Source organism: Neodiprion fabricii, chromosome 6, assembly GCF_021155785.1.
Source record: "Neodiprion fabricii isolate iyNeoFabr1 chromosome 6, iyNeoFabr1.1, whole genome shotgun sequence".
NCBI classification, from domain to species: Eukaryota; Metazoa; Arthropoda; class Insecta; order Hymenoptera; family Diprionidae; genus Neodiprion; species Neodiprion fabricii.
Window position 1 is genome coordinate 2,989,744 of NC_060244.1, and position 21,479 is coordinate 3,011,222.

General features: G+C 36.6%; 2 protein-coding genes across 8 annotated transcripts; one reads left to right on the forward strand and one right to left on the reverse strand.

The window, feature by feature from the left end:
- The first annotated feature begins 93 nt into the window (after positions 1-93).
- LOC124185353 (iduronate 2-sulfatase) lies at positions 94-4,446 on the forward strand. Of its 4 annotated transcripts, none has more exons than XM_046576027.1 (10): positions 94-885; positions 994-1,171; positions 1,291-1,421; positions 1,503-1,674; positions 1,756-1,905; positions 2,021-2,158; positions 2,285-2,474; positions 2,609-2,825; positions 3,061-3,406; positions 4,026-4,446. In XM_046576027.1, exons 1-9 carry the CDS (start codon positions 664-666, stop codon positions 3,403-3,405), a joined length of 1,743 nt encoding a protein of 580 aa, XP_046431983.1. In that variant the 5' UTR covers positions 94-663; the 3' UTR covers position 3,406; positions 4,026-4,446. The 4 variants fall into 4 exon arrangements, with proteins under 4 accessions (XP_046431983.1, XP_046431986.1, XP_046431985.1 ...); XM_046576029.1 differs by having other exon boundaries at positions 665-885; positions 1,074-1,171; XM_046576031.1 differs by lacking the exon at positions 1,291-1,421 and having other exon boundaries at positions 747-885; positions 1,074-1,171.
- Positions 3,521-20,716, reverse strand: LOC124185351 (transcriptional regulator ATRX-like). Of its 4 annotated transcripts, none has more exons than XM_046576021.1 (23): positions 20,290-20,710; positions 19,717-19,838; positions 19,291-19,425; positions 18,765-18,898; positions 14,232-17,756; positions 13,400-13,725; positions 13,120-13,221; positions 12,588-12,724; positions 11,542-11,651; positions 10,965-11,219; positions 10,574-10,778; positions 9,509-9,924; positions 9,144-9,445; positions 8,705-8,999; positions 8,314-8,597; positions 7,909-8,068; positions 6,884-7,231; positions 5,772-6,072; positions 5,138-5,359; positions 4,829-4,939; positions 4,697-4,759; positions 4,442-4,624; positions 3,521-4,101 (listed from the first exon to the last, which is right to left on the reverse strand). In XM_046576021.1, the coding sequence occupies exons 1-23, from the start codon at positions 20,342-20,344 to the stop codon at positions 3,997-3,999; spliced, it is 7,896 nt and encodes a 2,631-aa protein (XP_046431977.1). In that variant the 5' UTR covers positions 20,345-20,710; the 3' UTR covers positions 3,521-3,996. The 4 variants fall into 4 exon arrangements, with proteins under 4 accessions (XP_046431977.1, XP_046431978.1, XP_046431976.1 ...); XM_046576022.1 differs by having other exon boundaries at positions 12,588-12,706; positions 13,117-13,221; XM_046576020.1 differs by having other exon boundaries at positions 13,117-13,221.
- Between the last annotated feature and the right edge of the window lie 763 nt (positions 20,717-21,479).

The following is a 21,479-nucleotide window of genomic DNA, read 5'->3' on the forward strand; positions in this document are numbered from 1 at the left end:
AAAATCCATAAGGCTAGGTTAATTCGTACATCTTCATCTTCAGTCCAGTCCGAACCATAGGTCTTTGACCCATAACAAGAATTTGAAGACTGTTACCCCTGAGTAAATTTTTGTGACCAGTACTCCGCGGGCTAGTGGACCTGAGGCCATAAGGAGCCGTGTTAGCGATCCGGTAACTTTCTTACCGAGATAAGCGTTTTTAACAGTCTTCAGTCAACGCTTTAGTCACCAAGTAGTCACGATCTATAGTGTAGCCCATGCTTTCACCGCCTCGGTTTTCAAAGTGTTTCAGACTGGACTTCGAAATATTTGTTAAAAATTTTAAATTGCGTCTCAGAGTGACAAGCGCATCATTCTGAAAGTAGAAATGTTAGATGCCCAAAGAATTTTCGAATAAAAACTCAAATTCCCTTCACCCATTACAGAGAAATTCAACATTTAAATTTTGCATGTGCCATTAAATCAAAGAGCTAATTGAAAGAGAAGAGTTGCAACCGAACTGTCGAGATATTTACTTGGTCTGTATGTGTATGAAAAACCGATCAAACGCGGAAGTAAAAGTTCCTGCTTTACAACGTCAACGTCTGAATATTTCCTGTGGTTCAACGACGTCAACAATCCCCGGAGAAGTTATATGAATAATCAATTCGATTTTTCAAAACAATGGGGGATCGGCCTCGAAATTCCGTTCACTTTCGGCTGAGCAATTTGTTCATTTTTATTAATTTCACAATATTCAGAGTGTTTGGAAAGCAAAATGTCCTCATGATAGTAGTTGATGATTTAAGGCCATCACTCGGCTGTTATGGAGATCCTAATGCCGTTACACCAAACATTGATCTTTTGGCAAAGAGAGGCGTGCTGTTTACTCGAGCATTCGCTCAGGTACCGGCATTTTATATACCTCAAATAGAAATAATTGGATGAAACAGAAAAGATACGTTGTAGCTATCCATTTTATGATTAATTTCAATTGCATTTCAAATTTCTCAGCAAGCGCTATGTGCTCCAAGCAGAAATTCTTTTTTAACCGGCCGGAGGCCAGACACACTCAAACTTTATGACTTCTACAGCTATTGGCGGGATACAATTGGAAATTTTTCTACTTTGCCGCAACATTTGAAAAGTCATGGTTATACTACCATGTCAATCGGAAAAGTCTTTCACCCAGGTAAATGTTTATTCCGAATCACCATAGCATCACACATGCTCTTATTGAGAAAAATAAACCCATGAGTTTCACATCTATTGAATTGTTCTCATATCAATAGAACCTGATTTTCCATGTAGGATCAAGTTCTAATGGATCAGATGATTTTCCGTATTCTTGGTCTGAGAAACCATTTCATCCATACACAGATCGTTACAAAGATGCACGATTATGCCAAACTACATCAAACTCAACACCTGCCTGCAATATCGTAACGCATTTGCTGTAAAAGTGTAAAAAATTAATTGTTCAACCTTAAATATTGAAACCCTTCATATTTACATGTTAATAGGTCTGCCCTGTGTATGTTCCTCATATGCCTAATCAAACACTACCAGATATAGAGACATTAAGAGCAGCGAAATCATTTCTATTCAAACATCGTGGAGATAAGAAACCTTTCTTCCTTGCGGTTGGCTTTCAAAAACCTCACATTCCACTGAAATATCCACAAAAATGTCTTGGTGTGCAGAATTTTCTTTTCTTTCATCATATGTACCGTAATATATGCAGATATCATGTAAATAATTGTTTTTTGTGTGCAGAGCATCATCCACTAGAAAAGTTTGATGTACCTGATAACTACAAGTGGTCAGAGAATGTGAGTTACGCAGCCTACAACCCTTGGCTGGATCTTCGAAAACGTGATGATGTAAAAAAACTTGATCTCAAATTTCCATTTCAAAAAATACCACGTGCGTGTGATAACTTTTAGTTATTTTTTCTGCTTTGCAAATGTCAAGAAACGAAAGATGGAATAGACTCCAACATATGGCTTACAGGAGTTAGATTTGTGTGAATTTATTATAGGCTACTATGCAAAGTTGATCATCCAATCCTACTATGCTGCAGTAACTTACGTTGATGACTTGATTGGATTACTTTTGAAACAACTAGCCGTTTATAACATAGAGCGGTTCACAACTGTAGTTCTTATATCTGATCACGGTAATTGTTGTCAATACTTTTATACTTTGCCAACATGAACAGTCCATTTCTCAGTGGACTATATAAATCGATAAGAAATACATTTGACAATGAGTCATAATGTTAGTGGCTTCATCTTATTGATAGGCTGGTCACTGGGTGAACATGGGGAATGGGCAAAATACAGTAATTTTGAAGTAGCCCTGAGAGTTCCTGTTATAATTACCATTCCTCAGGTGACGTTTGATCCATGGATTGAGAGCAGCTATGCAACAAAAAATTTTACGCTACCCCAGAATTCAGACTGTAGTCCAAAGATGGGATGCATCGAAAACAGGTATAATATAGTGCCGAGTACAGAAATGTTCGCCTTTGCATGTGCTGTATTACTTATGAACTCAGAGTAAGGTTTGAATATTGATTAGAAATTGATAAACTGAAATATTTATGTTTTGTCTTGCATCACTGAAGGTATCGGAAGAAGGGTTATGTTATGTCAGATGCTATGATAGAATTGGTAGATATTTTTCCAACAATAGCTGACTTAACAAATCTGCCAATACCGTTATGCATCGATGACAAGGATTATCGACACAAGTACAAGAGCAACTCTACATCGATGTCTTCTAATCTTTGCAGTGAAGGTGTCAGCTTCTTACCTGTCATTTATGCAATTATGTATGAGAAGGTGCAAATGCCATGACTATTATTAATCTTTGATACTTTGCTTACGTGATTCACTATTTATTTGAACCAGCTCATCTTTGAGGGCACCAGATTAATAATTATTCATCAGTGAGATTGGACAGAGTGCCATAGGTTTGCAGTGGCTGTAACAAAAAACAAAAGAAAAAAAAGACATGGACAAGAGTAGAAAGCCCGTCGCTTGTTGCTCACTTTGTTGATAGTTTTGTGTCTTATAGATCATTCCATGGAAGAAAGCTGTCTTTAGTCAATACCCTCGGCCAGGTGTAGTACCCACACGAAATCCAAACAGTGACGAACCACGTTTAAGCGAAATAACTATTATGGGTTACACAATTCGAACAAAGGAATATCGGTATACTGCATGGGCATCATTCAATAGTAGCATTGTGAAAACTGATTGGAGTACGATAATTGCTGAAGAGTTATACTATCACAAATTTGATGTTGAAGAAAATTTGAATTTAAGTACTATACCAGAATTTTCACGGATAAAAAATAAACTTAGGAACCAACTGAAAAATGGTTGGAGAAAAGCTCTGCCACAACGATATAAAAATTGAGGTGAATGAATAATACACAAGAAATGTTTCAAATTATTGGTTCCTTTGCGTGTGGAGCTCTTGTGTGTAATGTCCCTAGACTTTGTATAAACTAAAATGAACAACCTAAGAAAGATCTACAGAAAGCGTGAGCTTTTATAACATGTATGACAGAGAAATACATAATATACGGAATACATTGTATTATTGTGTGAAAATTTAATTTGTTTCACTTCGAATATTCGAATTATAAGAGGCGGTCACTACGAATGGTATTCATTTAGTATCATACTTGCTTGGAGGTACTACACTTACATCATGTAACAATGAAGCAACGGTTAATCGTTATACTGAATTGCTTGAATTGGAATTAAAAAATCTAGATTATTATTTTATTGCAACGAAATATTTAAGGAGTAATATGTGTACCTATAACCTGATATGGCGATATTTATTCACGTTCTGCAGAATAATCGCCGAAACACAAAATAATGTTCGTACGAAATTTCAAAAATTTTATGTTGCATAGACAGATAGATCGACTGCCAAAGTTTTTTTTTCATTCCATGCGTTTATAGTTGTCTTTTTTGAAAGAATTGTCTAGTTTTCAAATCACTCCTCTTGTTTCTTACTCATTTCAGCTGGTGCTGAAACTGGGGTTGCTTGAACGGACGAAGATGGTGCTATCCCAACTGCCGATGGGGGTGTCGTTGGTACCTGAAAACAAGAGCAGTTACGTTTAGCTGTAGTTGTTTATCATCATTTATTACCGTACCGTTCCGAATATGAGTCGGAGGTTTTTGTCGTTGACAGCACCCGCGAAAACTATCGTCCGATACGCGAACGCGTCTTATGTGCGGATGACTAAGAAAAATATCTTGAAATACTGTCTTAGAATTGGGGGTTGGCTTATACTCGGAACAATATGGTCATTATGAGTAGGACAGAATATATGATTAATTTTAGGCAGGTATGTACTAAAGGAAGGTAATGAAAGAATAATAAAGCAATAATCGTTTGAAGTAAATGGAATCGAACTAATAAATACAAATTTTACCTCTATAACATCGTTGTCTTCTATGTGTAAATCAACTACTGGCGGTGTTCTTGTCACAGGGGTGGAAGTACCTATTCTGACATTGCCATATTGTTTTGCATAGTTTGCTTGTTGATCGCGTTGCATGAGTAGCTGTTGCTGTTTTTGCTGTTGTTGTAAAGCATATTGTTGCTGCGCTGGGATCTATGAACAAGAAAAACGATAGATTATCGGCTTTTAAACACAAGGATTCATTTTGATTTCTTGCTTACTTACCATCATGTTTGAGTCAACATAGCTTGTTGTCCCAAGGTTACTCACAGTCGGGTAATGGAAGTTCTGTAACAATACAAATAGTTATGAACTTATCAAACTATGATAGTAGCGTTTTTAGAGGAAATCTCTTACAGATGCTGCTAAGTGTTGTCGTCTGATGGTTTCATTCTCCAAGTATGTATACATTTCCATAATCGCACGTGTTGTTATCGCTGTCTGAGCTTCTGGAGTCTCATTGGGATACTAGGCATAAACAAATTATTGCGTTATAATCTGTTATGGCTATATAATCTATAAGATTTGGCTAGTTAATTATCTCATGATTTATATCATATACTCTGCACCTGGTTGTGCCATCTCAATGGCAACTAAATAGCAACAATAATTTGTTGATGATTATTAGTTAGGAAAATTACTTTGATATCCAACAATTATACTTACATCTTTTCGAATCAAAGCTTGGAGATTTTCGATATTAATTCCTGAATACATTGCTCGGTTAGCAACCTCGGCCGGATTTAAACGAAGCATTTCGTTGTACTGCTGTTGCAGGATTAGATTTTGATTATGGGGGTTGTGCATCAACACCTTTCGTCCTGTACGTTCATCTTCATACTCTTTCCATGCTTCCTTGCGCTCCTCCTCATCTAACTCTTCTTCTGCCTGTAACATGAAGTTTTTCTCTCTATATTTTCGTAACTCGTCGCATAAAACTCTTCTTTGGTGTTCAGTGTTCATCCACCAGTGTTCGGTGCCACTAGTGGAGGGCACTGCACTATTTCGCAACACAATTCGTCGTGAGCTGTCACTGTTAGCACTGACAAGTGTAAAGTGGCGAATTGTAAAGTGAAAATAGTTGCAGGGTATAGCTCCTTACTGCAGGGATCGGTTGTCAAGCGTTGGATCTTTCAAGATCATGCACTTATCAAATGAAAAATCTTAACCATTATAATAGATATGTATGTACGTTTACAATCCAAATTCAATAATGAAGATGCAGAGGTGTATGCACCATCTGATTTCCTGTTGTGATCTCTGGAATTCAGGTTCAAAATCCTGAACAATGTGGTCTTACCTTATTTTCCAGTAGAGAATCGTGTTCATGAAACGTTTCTATCCTGTCTTCGTATTTCCGAAAAATTTCTGCCAATAATCTGTCCTTCGGCAAGTTAAGTGTAGGCTTGTCTTTATTAGTTTTAGGTTCGAATTGATACAATTCAGCTAAGTCGTGGTTACTGTAATGTCGTTCAATTTGCTGTTCATCGACCACCCGACAAGATAAAGAGAGCTTTGTCACCTGTCTATTATAAATTTTTTCCTCCATAGTACCCTGGGCCAAGAACCGATATACATAACAAGGCTTTTTCTGCCCGAATCTGTTTCAAAATTGAACCATAAAATATTATACAAATTGTACTGAAATGTGAAGGGTAAATTTAAATGTAGAAACAAATTTTCGACTTTTGTGCAATTTTCTCAGTATCGAAGGTCATCACTGGTGAAAAAATCGTCGACTGTCATACCAATGTTTCAGCTGAAAAACTACGAGGAGTAGTGTTTAACTGGACAACCACTTGCTGATAACCCGCAAGAACGACATGTTTTTGCATGGTTGTCTGTTTGAGTTTCCGATCTTTGCAGTTTTTCCTCCTCGTTACTGCGGAAGCAGCTGTAGAGGGAAACACCATTCCTCATAGTATTTTATAAAATAATTGCAAGATTCAGTACTGCAGTGGTACCTAAAGATCCTAACATGTAATATACCACAGGTTCTTTCTTTTCCTGTAAAGTTCCTGACATTAGTTATATTTCAGGTAAATTGCAGAGAGATTGACAGTTCTCAACCCAACTGTCGTTGTAGTTGACGACTGTTGGCCATTTCTACTGGGACATGAGCTGTTTTCATTTTTCATTCATATATTGCAATATAAGTACTCGCTTTGAATTTTTGTAAAAGAACATTGTTCCTCTCTTCCGGTTTTCATCTTGTAATCTATACCTGTTTTCTCTATTGTACAGAATAATTTTTTGGTTGTTCTATTTTTATAAATAAACATTTAGCTCTGTGCCCCCCCCCCCCCCCCCCCCTCCCTAATGGGTCGAAACGCCAGCACGGTTGACAATTTTTTCAATGACCTTGGATACCAAAAAGTTGAACTGCTGTCAACATAATTGTATGAATCTTACCTGTATATCCTGAATATGCTTTGTACATCATGCGAAGGATTCCAGCTGGCATCAAATATAATTACTCTGTTAGCAGCAGTCAAATTGATTCCGAGTCCGCCAGCTCTAGTAGATATCAAAAATAATCTGGCCCTGCTATTCTTAGGGTTGTTAAAAATTCTACAATATTGACTTCTATTTTCGGGTGCCGTTTGACCGTCGAGTCGAAAATAGTCCAAGCCCAGGGACCAGCTGCCGGTATGGCCGTCAATTAGCTCACTACATGTTCCTCTTTGAGTTTCATCGTCAATTTTATTGAGGAATTCTTCTATCAAGGATAGTGCGTACAATGACTGAGAGAAAACTAAACTGCAAGTTGAAACAAAGATAAATAGATAAATTTACGAATACACGGACAGGATCGTACGCATGTACATCCGAGTGAAATCGATTTTGACCCCTGTTGGTTTAGCAGTTTCGGCAGGCTCTTACCAATTGCATTGGCGGCATAAGTAACCAACGAGGCGTGCGTTACTCTAAAACTTAGGGGGGTCAAAATTAACTTTATTCAAATATCTACATAGGTTGATTCTGAAACTGAAGTAGTGTCTAGGCTGATAGTTAGGGATTCAAGTTGGTATTGCAGTACAAACCGATGGCGCCTTTACCTCTTGCCACTACTGGTCTGCAGTGCGATATCAACCTAAATCAGCACCCTAGATGCTACTTCTGTTTCAGAATCAATCCACATAGGTATACATATAGTGACCGAAATTAATTTTTGTAAGTTTAGATTTGGTGTTGAGATCTTTCATATCTCTAGGCAGAGCTGTTGCTTGGTTCACGGATGTTTATCAGGTATCCTTTGGTCAGATCTAGGAAATGCATAGATGCAAAACTCCTCAGCACCAAGTCAGACCCAACAAGAACTTTTCCGGCTCACCGTATTGTGCATAAATACTGGCTATTACTCATTGAGGATGTTTTAAATTCAGATAACACTGCAATAGCAACCTGACCAACTTAAACAACAAATGTATACGTACACCTTATCTCCAATTTGCTCGCACTCCTTTAAAATGGCAAACAATAGAACCAACTTGGAAGATATCCTCAAATCCTCGAAGTGTTCAGGCTCAACAAATTGACTCCACCATTCACCAGCCTGTGGTGCGTCCTCGTCCTCGGATTTGATTGTAATTTCATCTGGAGAACGAGCGAATAATAAAGGATTAAATTTTGTATTATTCATCAAAATCTCATTCAAACATAAAGTCTCATCCAAATTACAGTGTCATCAATTCAATTCCAACATTATTAATCAAATTATACCCAAATTTCAAAATGTAAATCAATGGAATGTCGATTAATCTTAATTGTATCTTTATCTACGATGCCACATGGATACTAATGTAAATAATCATATTCAGAGAAATTATTTTTCAACTTACCTAAAGGATTGGCCCTTGTACCACGCCTTGGCTTATCAGATTTCTCGTCACTGGAACCATGAGTAGATTGTATGTCACTGTCGGATGTAGTCGTTGATTTATCTTCACTTCCATCATCAAGAAAATCCCTCAATGACCCCTCAGAATCGCTCGCTTCCAAACGTTTCTTTTCATTCAGTTTTTCCACTTTCTCTGCATTCATACGCAAAACGATAGGGTGAGTCCATATTCGTTGAAGTGATTGGAAATCAGCGAATAAGGAAGTTCCTGCACCAACCTTTTTCCTATAAAATATTATAAGAACGCATATATATTGTTGGCAGACGAAATTTTGAGTGGATCTTTCAGTAGCGGGCGAGCACTGTTAGTGCGAGAGGGTAAAGAAACTTACCTTGAAAAATTATCCAAGTAGTACTCGTACAACTTGATTTGTATATCTGCCAATCTGACAGTGATCACATATTCTTGTTTCGGTGGTAGAAACGGTGTTAAGACAGAGTAGTCAAACCTTTGAACACTTCCCTCCAACATTTTGTGTAGCACGTGAGCGCGTTTTTTCATTAATTTCACGTCATATTCAGTTGAATCGTCAAATTGCCCGTTTGTTATAGGATTGACAAATCTATTCAAAAACTCTTTCTTTGTGCCAAGAAGATTCGGTTTCACAAACTGAACCATGCAGTGGTCTGCAATAAAGAAGCATTTAAAAAAATTTCTTGGGTCCTGAGTAACACTACCAGTACTTGTAAAATTTTTACATGTGTTGACAGAGCGATGCTGACAATTACTATAAAAACATTATTCCACATGAAATATTAGCAGATGCTTACATTCAACCAAATTATTCTGCAATGGTGTACCGGTAAGAACAATTCGTCGAAGAGTCTTAACTTTCCTCATAGCCTTACTCAAAGCTGTGTCCTCATTTTTGAGTAAATGACCTTCGTCGCAAACAATTAGATCAGGTCCGGGATCAACCAGACACTTTAAAATTCCCTCATGCATACTCTTGCGCATTTTCTTTGCTTTTTGGTTGCTCAAAATTCTGAACATTTCATATCCGAGAATTATTACACCTCCAGTACGTTGCCACTTTTCTAATTGACATCTTCTCTCAAAGTGTTTCTTCATTCTAAAAAGCGGAATAGGGGCTGGTTAACATAGAGATCATGGACATTTCGATGTTCATACTTACTTGGTCATCTCGTAGACCCTGACATCTTGGTCATTATTGATATCACCCAACCATTTTTTGAATTCGTTAACCCAATTCAAAACAGTGCTCAGTGGGCAGATCACCATAATTGTTTTGATACCAGTTTCGGGATGTGTGAGTAGAGTGTGAGCAAGGGTCACAACTTGGAAAGTCTTTCCTAATCCCATACAATGGGCAACAATGCAGCCTGAACCCTTGGTAGACTTTGTCCGTTCTAAAGATTCAAAACATGCGTCCCACATGAACTTAATACCCTGCGCCTGATGTGGTTTCAAACGCTTGACAAGATCTTCATGTACGCTGATCAACTCTTTCTTTGTTTCTTCATCAAAGTCGAGTACCAATTTATCTACCTTTGCTTCACGAGCCAACTTTATTTCATACATCTCGTTATACTGAAAAGTAATTAAAAAAATTTGGGAGCACTAAATAAAGTAGACATGGAAAAACTAAGTCAACTTTAAAATCGATGGAAATTGTCAAATGTACTAATGAATAAAGTATTTGATATATAACTTAATGTGTACGAAAGTAGTAATGAATAATTGTACTTGGACATCTATCAACTAGAATCATAGATCAAATTGAAAGTTTTTTTTTTTTTAAACTAAAATACTGTGACTTTTCTATTAAAAATAAATCCATATTAAATTGTATCGGACAGATTACCAGCTTGAATACCATTAGTCATAAGTACTTTACATTAGAATTTGGAACATAATTTTTGCAATAACTGCACCATATATCGTTCTGTAAACGCTCTTGGCGAGTAGAGAGAGTCAACAGAAGAAGAATGCCAGATCTGCATGGCTGATAGCTTCTTGTACAATGTGTATGGTAGCACATGCATACCTGGATCATTCTGAAGTCGATGTATTAGACTGTGCTTGTAAATAGAAGTTGAAAAATATTAAGAGTACACTTCATTGGCGTTTTCCAAAATGGAACAAAAAAAGTTGAACAGTTGTATTGCGGAATATCGGAATATTGTGAAATTTTCACTATTCTTTGATATAAATATTGAAATTGGTATTGCAAACTTACCAATTTTTGACGTTCTGCTATACGTTTCAATCTTTCCTCTTCTTCTTTACCCGCAATTTTCGTGACATCTGCCACCTGCTTGTCCTTTAAAACCTTGCGAATATTTTTCCTATGAAACTTTCCTTGTGTATCTTGCGAGTTTGTAGGCATGTCGCTATCGCTGTCAGAATCCATTTTCTTTATACGTTTCCTTTTTTGCTTAGTTCTGATGGAAGATATAAAATAGCGTAAATTTTACATTCATATCAAACAACTACTCTAAACAAGAATAATAAAGTGTGAACTGCAAACAGAATTGAACTTTACATCATTCAAATAATAGTAACTCAACGGCAATAATGAGTAGCTAGACATATATGTTCAATCAATGTTAATATGGCTCAAGGATTACGGTTTTTCATCCTGTTCAGATTCTGAATCTGAGTCAGAGTTTCGCGTATTCCTTTTAGTAAATCTTTTTTTTCTCAGCTGGGCAAACATTAGGTCTGAATCTTCAGATTCAGACCCTGATTTCTTCTTTTTTGCAGCGGTATCGTCTCCGTCATCGTCGCTCAGATCTGTTAATTTAACGGAATCTGAATCCGACCCCAACATTCTTCGTTTTGGTCTTTTTTTACGCTGAGTGATATTCTCTACTTCTGTATCCCTAAAAAAAAAATACGCATACATGGATTCATCAATTTAATTAAAGAAGGAACTTTAAAAAGATGAAGTTACCCTCGTTTGCAACCAAAGACGAATAACTGCACAAATACATTCGAACGAAATATTTTCATTAATTTTACAGGCCATACGATATACAGCGTCACTTATTCAGTGTTGAATACCGAGTGGGACTGATGCAGACATTCTACCTGGCGCCCGCATAAGTAGCTCTATCTCTCTCTCTCTCTCACTCGGGCCTCGTATTCAGCAAAGATTGAATGACCTTGTATATCACAAATAACATTCCATTTAAAAAGTTATACCTCTTTCCATCTTCTTCTTTAAGTTGAGATTTACGCCATTTCCTTTCCTCGCTGCTGCTGTCAGAATCTGTTAATCTCCAATGACGCTTAGCCAACAGATTTTTCATTTTCTGTAAACATATATTGCTTTTGCAGGTTGCGCGTGAAATACAAATTGTCAGGTTGAACGAAATTATCGAACAGAGTTAACGGAATACTAATGTACAGTAAAAGTTCAGTTATACGTTTTTTAAAGGATATAGTAATATAGACGTAGAAGTGATAATAACCTTGAAATGAAATACATAAATATTCCAAACCTTCATGATTGAAAAATAAAAAATGTATGATTTTCAGTGGTTTTATAGGTATCATCTTGTCATTTTATTCATGCTATCAAAATCGACTAATATTATCAATTAGAGCATTACATCGCAGCGGATGCTAGGTGAACCCTTCGAGAACATACTGAGCCATTCTGACCTATACCTTTTTCTTCTAAAACATTAATTTGTCAAAAGTTTCTTTTTTTTACTGATTTTTGTCATACGTATGACTTATATTTATACTTCTAAACTTCACTATCACATTCTACTATAGTGAAAGTATACCCCTGAATGTTTTCAAGTAGATCGAACTCGTACATTTGAAAAATTAACACATCAAAAGTGGGACAGGGTCATTTTGATCCAGACTGTTTTGCATGATTCAAAAATAGGCGTGTTCTTGTAGAGTAAAAGTTAATCTAGTGATGGTAAGTAAAGATCATCTTTCCGTAATGAAGCACTGACTTGATCTTGTCAGAACGTGCTTGGGATAGCATTAAGCATACAGGTCAAGGTGCGCCATTCAGCAGTAGAGATATACACGAAACATCAAAACGCGCACGCTAACTTGCGGCAGGCAAGTCAAACATCAAATCGAAAGATATAGGTATTACTGAGGTTTCTTGGTAGTTTGATCTAGGCTTTGGTATTTTGTAACATTTCATCCGCTTTACTCATATGAATTGTCAGCAGATGTAATTGTGCATTGTATGCATGGAATGCCTGAAAGAATTGACTTACTTTTTGTTCACGTTTTCTTTCGCTGTCGGAATTATCAGTGTCTTGTGAGTCAGCATTTTCTTCGTTAGTTGTATTCTTGTTGCCCTTCTCTGCATCGGATTCATTCTTATGGTCGCTCCCTGAATTTGCGGATTCTTCTACAAAGATAAACAATCTCTTGTATTTCATAAAGCATTGTATTTTATGTTACTTTGCGATACTCCTGATCAATGGTAGTGCTGGTAATGCAATAGAGTCCCCTGCTTTAACGACTACTGTATTTATTAGCTCATATTTATAAATAATTATTACATATATTAACGAATATGTAAAACGGAACTTCAACGTACGTTACACAGATGTCACATTTATAACGTCTTCAGCTTGCACTCTTCCGCGTTGTTCTGCTCTGTTCTACTGCACTGGAACAGTAATTACGCATGTAAAATACACGTAAAATTACTGTACCGGTACAGCAGAACAGAGGCTAGCTGAGCGAAGCAATGCAAGCTGAAAACGCTAATAGTAATGGCAAAATCAATATACTTACCACCGTCTGTTTTGTCCTTCTTTTTTTTGTCCTTTTTTGTCGTGTGTATTCTGTCATTATCCTTCACTATCTTCTCTTCTTCACTTTCCACATTAGCAAGTATCTCTGCGAAACAATTTGTTGCAGGAATATATTTGTTCTCTGGTTGAAATGCTTACATTACAATAATTGGAAGCGATAAAAATCAAACAAGTTTTTCATCAATGCTCATGAATTGTAATTTAAAGAGTAAAATTGACTCTCATTTGGAGTACAAGTAAATTTATTCATGACGACAACTCACCATGTTCAGAATCCGAACTCTGGATTAGGCGATCTTTGGCCAATTCGTTAGCCCTTGCCAAGGACTCGTCTTCTGTATTAGTATTCAGAATGACATTATTTTCATCAGACTCATTCTCGGAGAAGTTAATGACGTTTTCACCATTTTTAACTTTTTCCAAGTGATCCATCAGGGTTTCTTCCTTCTCCTGTATCTGGTTACATTTTGTTTTCTTCGCACGTCCCTTTGCCGATGATTTCGAGTTAGACGATTCGCTCGAGCTTGAGCTGTCGCTTTGATTGCATGCGCCTCTTTTACGTTTCTTGATATTATCCACATCAATCAAGCTGTATGGGGCAAATTATGACAACTTTTTAAGTAATACAGTCAACTAAGGAACTAAGTGGGTATAAAAGTGGCTTTGAAATATTAAAAGACAATTACAGGTTCTGTACAAGCTGTCAGGAACAATTGATTCGGCTAATATGTAGACATTGATTAGCATAGATCATTCTTTGTAAGCTTTGTTTATCTAAAAGATGATTGCTAGTTTGGTTAAGATAGAGTAGAAATTCAACCTCGATTTGCAAATCACTGTTAGTATAAATAATTATACGAAATAATTGCATATTACTTAAGACTAATACCACTGTTATCACTACAGCAAACCAGCTGAAGCTATCTCTCAATGATTATTACGAGAATTGGCATTATCAGAGTATCATAGAGAACACCTAATCTTCCAAATTTCTATCTTAGGCACCAGAAACTATAAGCGTAATTTTATCCTGAGGATCTGAAGTAAGAAGATAAAATAATGATCGAGATATTCTGCTTACGTATATGTGAATACCTTTTGAATTCCTGCCATTCTTGATGTTCCTTAGATTTACCAAGCAATTGCGTGAATTGCTCCAAGACTTTATTTTTTAATCTTCGAATTACGACTTGGCATGACATTTGTAATTTTTTGTCCCTCAGATAATAATAATTTTTTTCAATGCAAAATTTTTGTTTCTTAATTTTTGTACAGGTTGAATTTGTGCGGTCATCTTTGTAAATGGAGTTTGAATAGATTTCGTCCTGTTTTTCAGAAGACGGAGAATTTAAGTCATCCAAAGATGGAGACATAACTAATGCAATGTTATCATCGGAGTTTGTGGAACTGGAGTCAGATGATAATAAGAGTCGACTTTTAGCAAGATTATTCAACATGACAATATCAAGATCTTCATTCTCTAATTGAGGGCTATTCGACCTTCGATACTTGTTTTTGTTAATTGCAGTTACTCCATCATCTGTAGAATCTTGTTTCTCCGAGTAATTATTCCCATCTGAATTTAATCTCAAATCATGATCATCTGACTTTGAAGAAAGAGATGTACTGTCATCGAACTGTTCCGAGTCAGATTCCAGAATCTTTTTCTTAATCGCCTCTTCCGAATCGTTAACTGCTGCAGTCTGATCAAGTTCAGAAGGTATATCGTGCTTCAGGGATTCGATGTTTTCTTGTTCGACTTTATCAGAAACTTCATCAGACTCGTGTTCTACATTATTTGGTAATGGAATATTTGAGTCAACTCGATCAATCTCTTTATTCTCAAGTTGTTGTTGGACTTTTTCCAATGTACCAGATTCAGAATCTAAGTGTCGCAAACCATTGTTTTTTTCTTGATCAATTTCGTTCTGCCTCAATTCTCTCCCAGACAAATTTTCATTTATATTCGCATCAGCAATTTCATCAATTTCTGGTGTAACCATTTCAATAGAAGGTAACTCTTTAGGAGAATGAGCTGCTTGAGATAATGCAACTTCGTTATCATTTTCAACTTCCATTATAGTTTTGTTTTCACTTTCTTGAAGGTCGCTCATCTTTGCTAAAGAATCTGATTTACTTGCAACATAATTTGTATCTTGAGTGAAGACAAGTTCAGTCTCGCAATCGGACATATCATGCATATCTGTATTAGTATTCCTAGATGTATCGTGAATTAATGTTTCTGGCTCATAATCGAACAATTCTAGTGTAGTATCGCCGTCATCTGATTGTACGGCATCAGAACTATTCGCTTCCATTGTCGATTCATTTTCTTTACAGTGATCAGGCGATGTCATATCATTAAAATTGTCTTCAACTGATGAGTCTAATTGTTTGGTGTTCTTATTACAAACTTCAACCAACGGCTGTTGTGAACCACCTTTTTGTACTGAATAGTTAATAAGTTTCTCTTTGTTACCTTGTTCTTGATTTTCTGACAAGACCGAGATATTGTTGAATGTGTCGACAGATTGCAAAGATTCTTGTTGAATGCTAGGTGAAATTGCCACATTGTGTATTCCACTTTCATCAGAATTCAATTCGGCTGATTCGGTTATTTTGTTTTCAGATGTATTTGGTGATCGAGATTCTATCAAGCTTTCCATAAATATGGATTTTTTAGGTTTTTTGGCTGAAGCTCTATTCTCATCTTCTGAAAATATTTCGTTGCTGTCACATTCTGATATTACATCACAGTCTAGAGAATTTGGAAGTGTGTCGTTATTAACATTTCCATTTATATTCTCCACAACTTTAGCATTCACAGGATTTTGCATATCTTGTTCACTATTTGTCAAACTCTCGCAATCAGATTGTTTGTCAGAAACCGTAGATTTTCCTTTGACATTAGAAGACGATATATCACCCTTGGTGATATTTTTATGATTATCAGCAGGTTGTTGAGGCAACTCCGATAAAGTATGAACAGACTTATTGAAGGTGCTCAAATTTTCAACATCCAACTCATCTGAGCTCTGGCTCGTATCATCCACTGCCCCACCCGATTCAGAACATTCAATAATTTTGGAATTTCTACTAGCTTTTAAAACATTTATTTGTTTCGATGGCGAATCCTCTTCACTGCCTGTGGCAGCATTGGAATGATCCATATTCAATAGAATACTGCTCACGTTACAAGTATTACACCATGTACTATAAAATTCCATGAATTCTTCTACCCTACGACTCAATTCTCTCTGACAGCGGCTTACCGTTAATGCACATTTTAGTACAGTCTTTGAAACAGCTGACACTACTGTGAAATTGTTATTCAATTGCGTCTCAGAAATTTTACGAGCACCTACATGTAACGCTGCACCAAGTTTGTCCATTTCATCTATGAAGCTGTTTATGTGAGCTCTGATTACTCGTGCCTGACTCTTATTCACATATTCCTTGGTATTTGCAACTTTTGCATAGGTATGTTTCATGGATGCTTTTTTCATTCCCAAAAGTCGATTCTCATGACCTAATAAAAACGAAGTTTTTGAATTTTTTAATGCAGACGTATTTGTATTAGATTCTTGCTCTGATTTGTTATCCAAAAGTCGATCTGCCTCACTTTTTCTACATACCGATGTAGAAACTTTGCTGGCAATCTCAGCATTTTCGGAATCTCCTGTACAGTCGTTTTCAGAATCGAAGTACTGTTTACTTGGCCTAGTACATTCGCTGAAACTGTTCATATTTCTAGCAGTTTCACAAATTTTCGTCTTACTCCACCTAATTTTCTTTTCACTAATACTTGAGCATGAATCCTCAGAAGGGAACCTATCATGCTTACTATTTGAACCTTTTGGCTTGATAGATGCTAATTCAGTCGGTTTTATCACAGCTTCAAATTTATCGTAGAGTCGTTTTGAACTTACTATAGAATTTGGATTTACAATATTATTTGACTTTTTCTCACGAATATTCAAATCCTGGTTTCTTGAATTTTCATCCAAAACTTTTGAATTGTTTTGTCTCGAAGACTTGACAAATTCATTAGCCGACTCATGACCACTGGACTCTGAAAGTGATAGATTCCTCGAATTTCGTTCAGGTTTCGTAATTCTAGGCTGTTTCTGGGCCAGTTGACCCTTTTCTTTATTGCGATGGGAATAGCTGGACGTCGTGTTATTATGCTTAGTTTGATGTTGAGATTTTATTCTCGACAATTTATTTTTAAACCTAGAGTTGACATGAGTTTTCTGTCGTTTTTCTTCTTCCTCAAAATCAGTAGTTTCTTCATCACTGGAGAGTGATTTCATATGTTCTCTGTGTGTTTTAGTATATTTTTTATCTAACATAGCCTTTGTGTTATCGCCAGGCTTACGATATCTATTTTGTACATTTGAATTTTCATTGTTGGAGGAATCATCTGAACTGTTACAGATTCTTGCAAGGTTCTTCACCAGTTCATTCGTCTTAATAAAGCTACGTCTGTATCTCATATTACGATGTTTGGTCAATTTAGAGTTCTGAAAATCATTATTTAAATCCTCAGATAGGCTGTGGTCGGCATCTGATTTGGAGACCTCACCTCTAGTTGGCTTTTTATTGTGCTTCCTCCGTTTTCTGAAACACAGAAGTTCCAATCCTGTGTTACATTTGCATCTTTTCTCAGCTCCATTAGGAGACTAAATTTTTCAAATTTATGAAAACTTTCACTTTCCTCAAAAATTCTTCCCACTTTCTTGCTTTTGTATTATTATCTATCAGCTGGCTTTGAGGATTGCAGATTTTTGTAAACTGTTTTCACTGATGAGGATTTGCTCAGAACACTGCCAAAATTATCCAACAACATAAGGAGAGTAATTCAGAAGTTCAAAGGACCAAAGCAAGAAAACGAGAATCATGCACCAGTGCAACTAATTTTATGCCAGGGAAGGTTGTTTGCTATATAGGGTATTGATAAAAATGATTCGCATGCAATACGAAGACACAAACTAATTTCTAAAACAAGCATCTACTACCATTAGTAATATTAAGTAAAACTAATTTTTTTAAATTATTCGAACACTGCGGTTAACAAAGCAATATGCGTTGCATTGCAAAAGATCTAACGCGAACTAATCTTCAAATACTAGTTTCAAGAGGTTTTTCAATTACTAATAAAAATCATCGATGCTGTCATCTGCGATGAATGGCACCCAAAATTTACCTTTAACAAGTGAAATACAAGAAGCTAACATTCTTACAAGTTTGTCTTAAACCATTATGAATCCGTCATAGTCAAAGTCAGCGAATGGTGTGGTTTTTAAGCACCGATTGAAGTGTAGCACAAGGTCAAGGACGAGCAAATGTGTTTGATGTAATATTGGTATCCATTCTTATGTAAGGTTTGATGAACCAACCGAAACTGAATTGCTTAATCCATCTTCGAATGTAAAAACGAAATTATACCAGCCACATGCTTTCAACTAGTACACGCTGATCGTGAAGTGAATCACAGAATGCAGTAAAACTTACTATACTTTGCCCTTTGATGAGTAAAAATAATGCTTTCAGGCATTAAAATATAATACACATCAAGATTCATGGCGGTGAATCACCGTCAAGTACATATAATTTCAAAAAACTCACCTAGAATTTTCTCGGACAATGACCTCGCAGACAGCTCTCACTTCCCAAAGAGGCTTACAGTTACAGCGAAGACATTTCCAGTTATCTGCTTGAACTTCAGGCGAATTTTTTCCAACGTATCGTTCTATACAGTCCTAAAATCAGGTGACGCAAAGTGGTGAAATCAATTTCAAACTATGCTTCTATTAAAAATACTTAGTAAAATAATTGAAGTTTGCAATCAGCAGTTGAATGTTCTGATTCCTGTGATCCTACAATTAAATGGCAGTATGAAATAATGAGGTGAGTTGACTTACGTTGCATTTAATATGTTTGCCAAGAATGAGTCATTTTGACGTGCAGTCATCAAGCAGAGCATCGACGACATATTGCAGAAATAGAAAAATTCGTTTCCAAAAATAAATTGACAAAACTAAAAATGCACAGCATGTTATTTCAGAAAACGTGTTCTAGACTTACTGCATAAAATTGTACCGCCATTTAACTGCTGCAATGCTTTGTTACAAATAAGGATAATAGTACGTACATGACAAAAGCCATAGGGACATGGCTTGTTCCCACAAATATATAGCGCACCACCATTTCCGCACATGCGACAGTACTTGTCGTCACCATCTTCGTCCATACTAAAATCACCGTCGCCATAGAAGTTGCTGCATGTCTGTAACAAATTTAATAGCAAGAGTTGTGAATCACAGATACAAGATTCCAGAAAACTTGTCAACAAATCATCTATTGTGCATATGATTCTTGATTATTTCAAAAATTATCTTAGTTTCAAATGTATGTCTATTTCTTTTTCTCAGCCTTAAGTATCACCTTCTAAATTAAAAATCTTGGCTCAAGGCAAGTTTAGTAGGTATTAACTGGTAAATTTCCAAACATTAACACTTTCCTCACAATCTTCTGTAATTAATGACTTATATGTACTTACAGGCAAATTTCAACATACCTTGCACTGTAACGTCGTCATCAGCGGGTGGATAAACAGGCCACCTGGCTTGTCGAATTTCCCACTGAGATCTGTTCCACATGTTGCACAAATAAGCTGCTTACGTTCAATCGATTTAGAATCTGAAATGATCGAACATGAGCATCGGAATCGTAAATTGACAAGCACAACAATTTCTATTAGACCTATTGTTGGCCAATTAAGTTAATTTTGCAATAAGGATTGATTTATGGACATCAGGTAAGAAGGTGACAATGAATTGAATCTGATTATCATGACAATTGTATTTCGGTAAAGCATTCTCATTTAATTATTGTATTAGCTTTAAAAGCTTAAAAAAGTCTCGTAAATACTTGCTAAACGTGATATATATTCATAATAATTGTTTAGAATTTTTGAATGGAATCATGACAAGGCAAGCGGCAATATGACAATAAAGACGGACAATAATTTTCTTTGGACCCTCAAGTGCAATAATATCTATAAACCGACATGTACGATGTCTAAACCTTCGCGATGCATCCCCCAATATTAACGACCGTCCGTTCGAACGTTGAGAATAAGGTCACGTACCTTTGTAATTCTCGGCACGGTAGTCCGACTCCAGATCTGTCACGTCGATAGGCATTTAAGAACGGTAAGATAAAAAAAATCGATAGAAATCTGTAGAAAGTTAGTTGTTCGAAATCAATTGGTAATGAGAGAAGAATCGGCCAGAGAGTGAAAGTACTCGCGTCAAGCTTGTAAAGTCACGGATTTGACGTTTCAATACGTTTAAACATTTAACCGAATGCAAAATTCAGATATTTAGTAACGTTTCACCGGGTCCGACGCGTAAAATTACAGTACAGCCATATTATCTGGGTTTTCCGTTTTCAGAAATTTGACCCATGCTCTTAAGGCTGAAGAGATAATTCGCGCGCGGTTCTTCTGCGCTTGTAAGTTGTCTGTGGTTCTACGTAGTACGCCGTTCTTGTCCCACGACTCTCAGCGCAAGCTGCACAAGTCACAGCCATGCGCAGAGTATACATAGGCTGGCCACAGACATGATGTTGTAGTAGAAAATAAGGTGTGCTTCTGCGCAGCCATCTTCAAGAACCAATCGTGTGCCCCGACCGTATGACGGCCATCTTGGACTTTTAACCAATCGTATTCGAGATCCTTTCCCTGCCGGCAAAATTTCGTGACCAGTAGTCAACGGGTAAATGGATGTGGTTTCGATGAGCGGTGTTAACGATCCAGTAGCTTTTTTTTTAATGGGAATCTGTTATCATGCAATCCCGTAAGACACACGAAATCCTACTAGGGTAACAGTCTTTAACAGTCTTCAGTTAATTGCAGTATTTGCAATCAACGGGTCGGCGCAGAACAGGACGAAAATGTATGCAACCAAGGAGCACGCCTTATTTTCTTACAACATTTCCCAGTACTACTTCGTTTCCATTATTCCAACTTGAAATTCACCATTCCTAAGAGCGCGTACACCAAGAAGTCAAAGGGCGGTAGCAGAAGCTGGCGCGTTTACGCAAGGGTGCTGAATAGAGTTGGATTCGGATTAGAATTAGGCTTGCGTTTGCGAACCGAATGTTCATACAACTGCTCTCAATTTAAATGAAGAAGTGTAAATTACAATATATTATTTAAATAAAATTTGTGAAAAGTATTTTCTATTGCATCAAAATCTAGCCCGTCTTTGAGTCGACTGTAACCGGATGTAAATGCGCTCGTCGACACGCTAATATACCCCTATAACATGCTTTCCT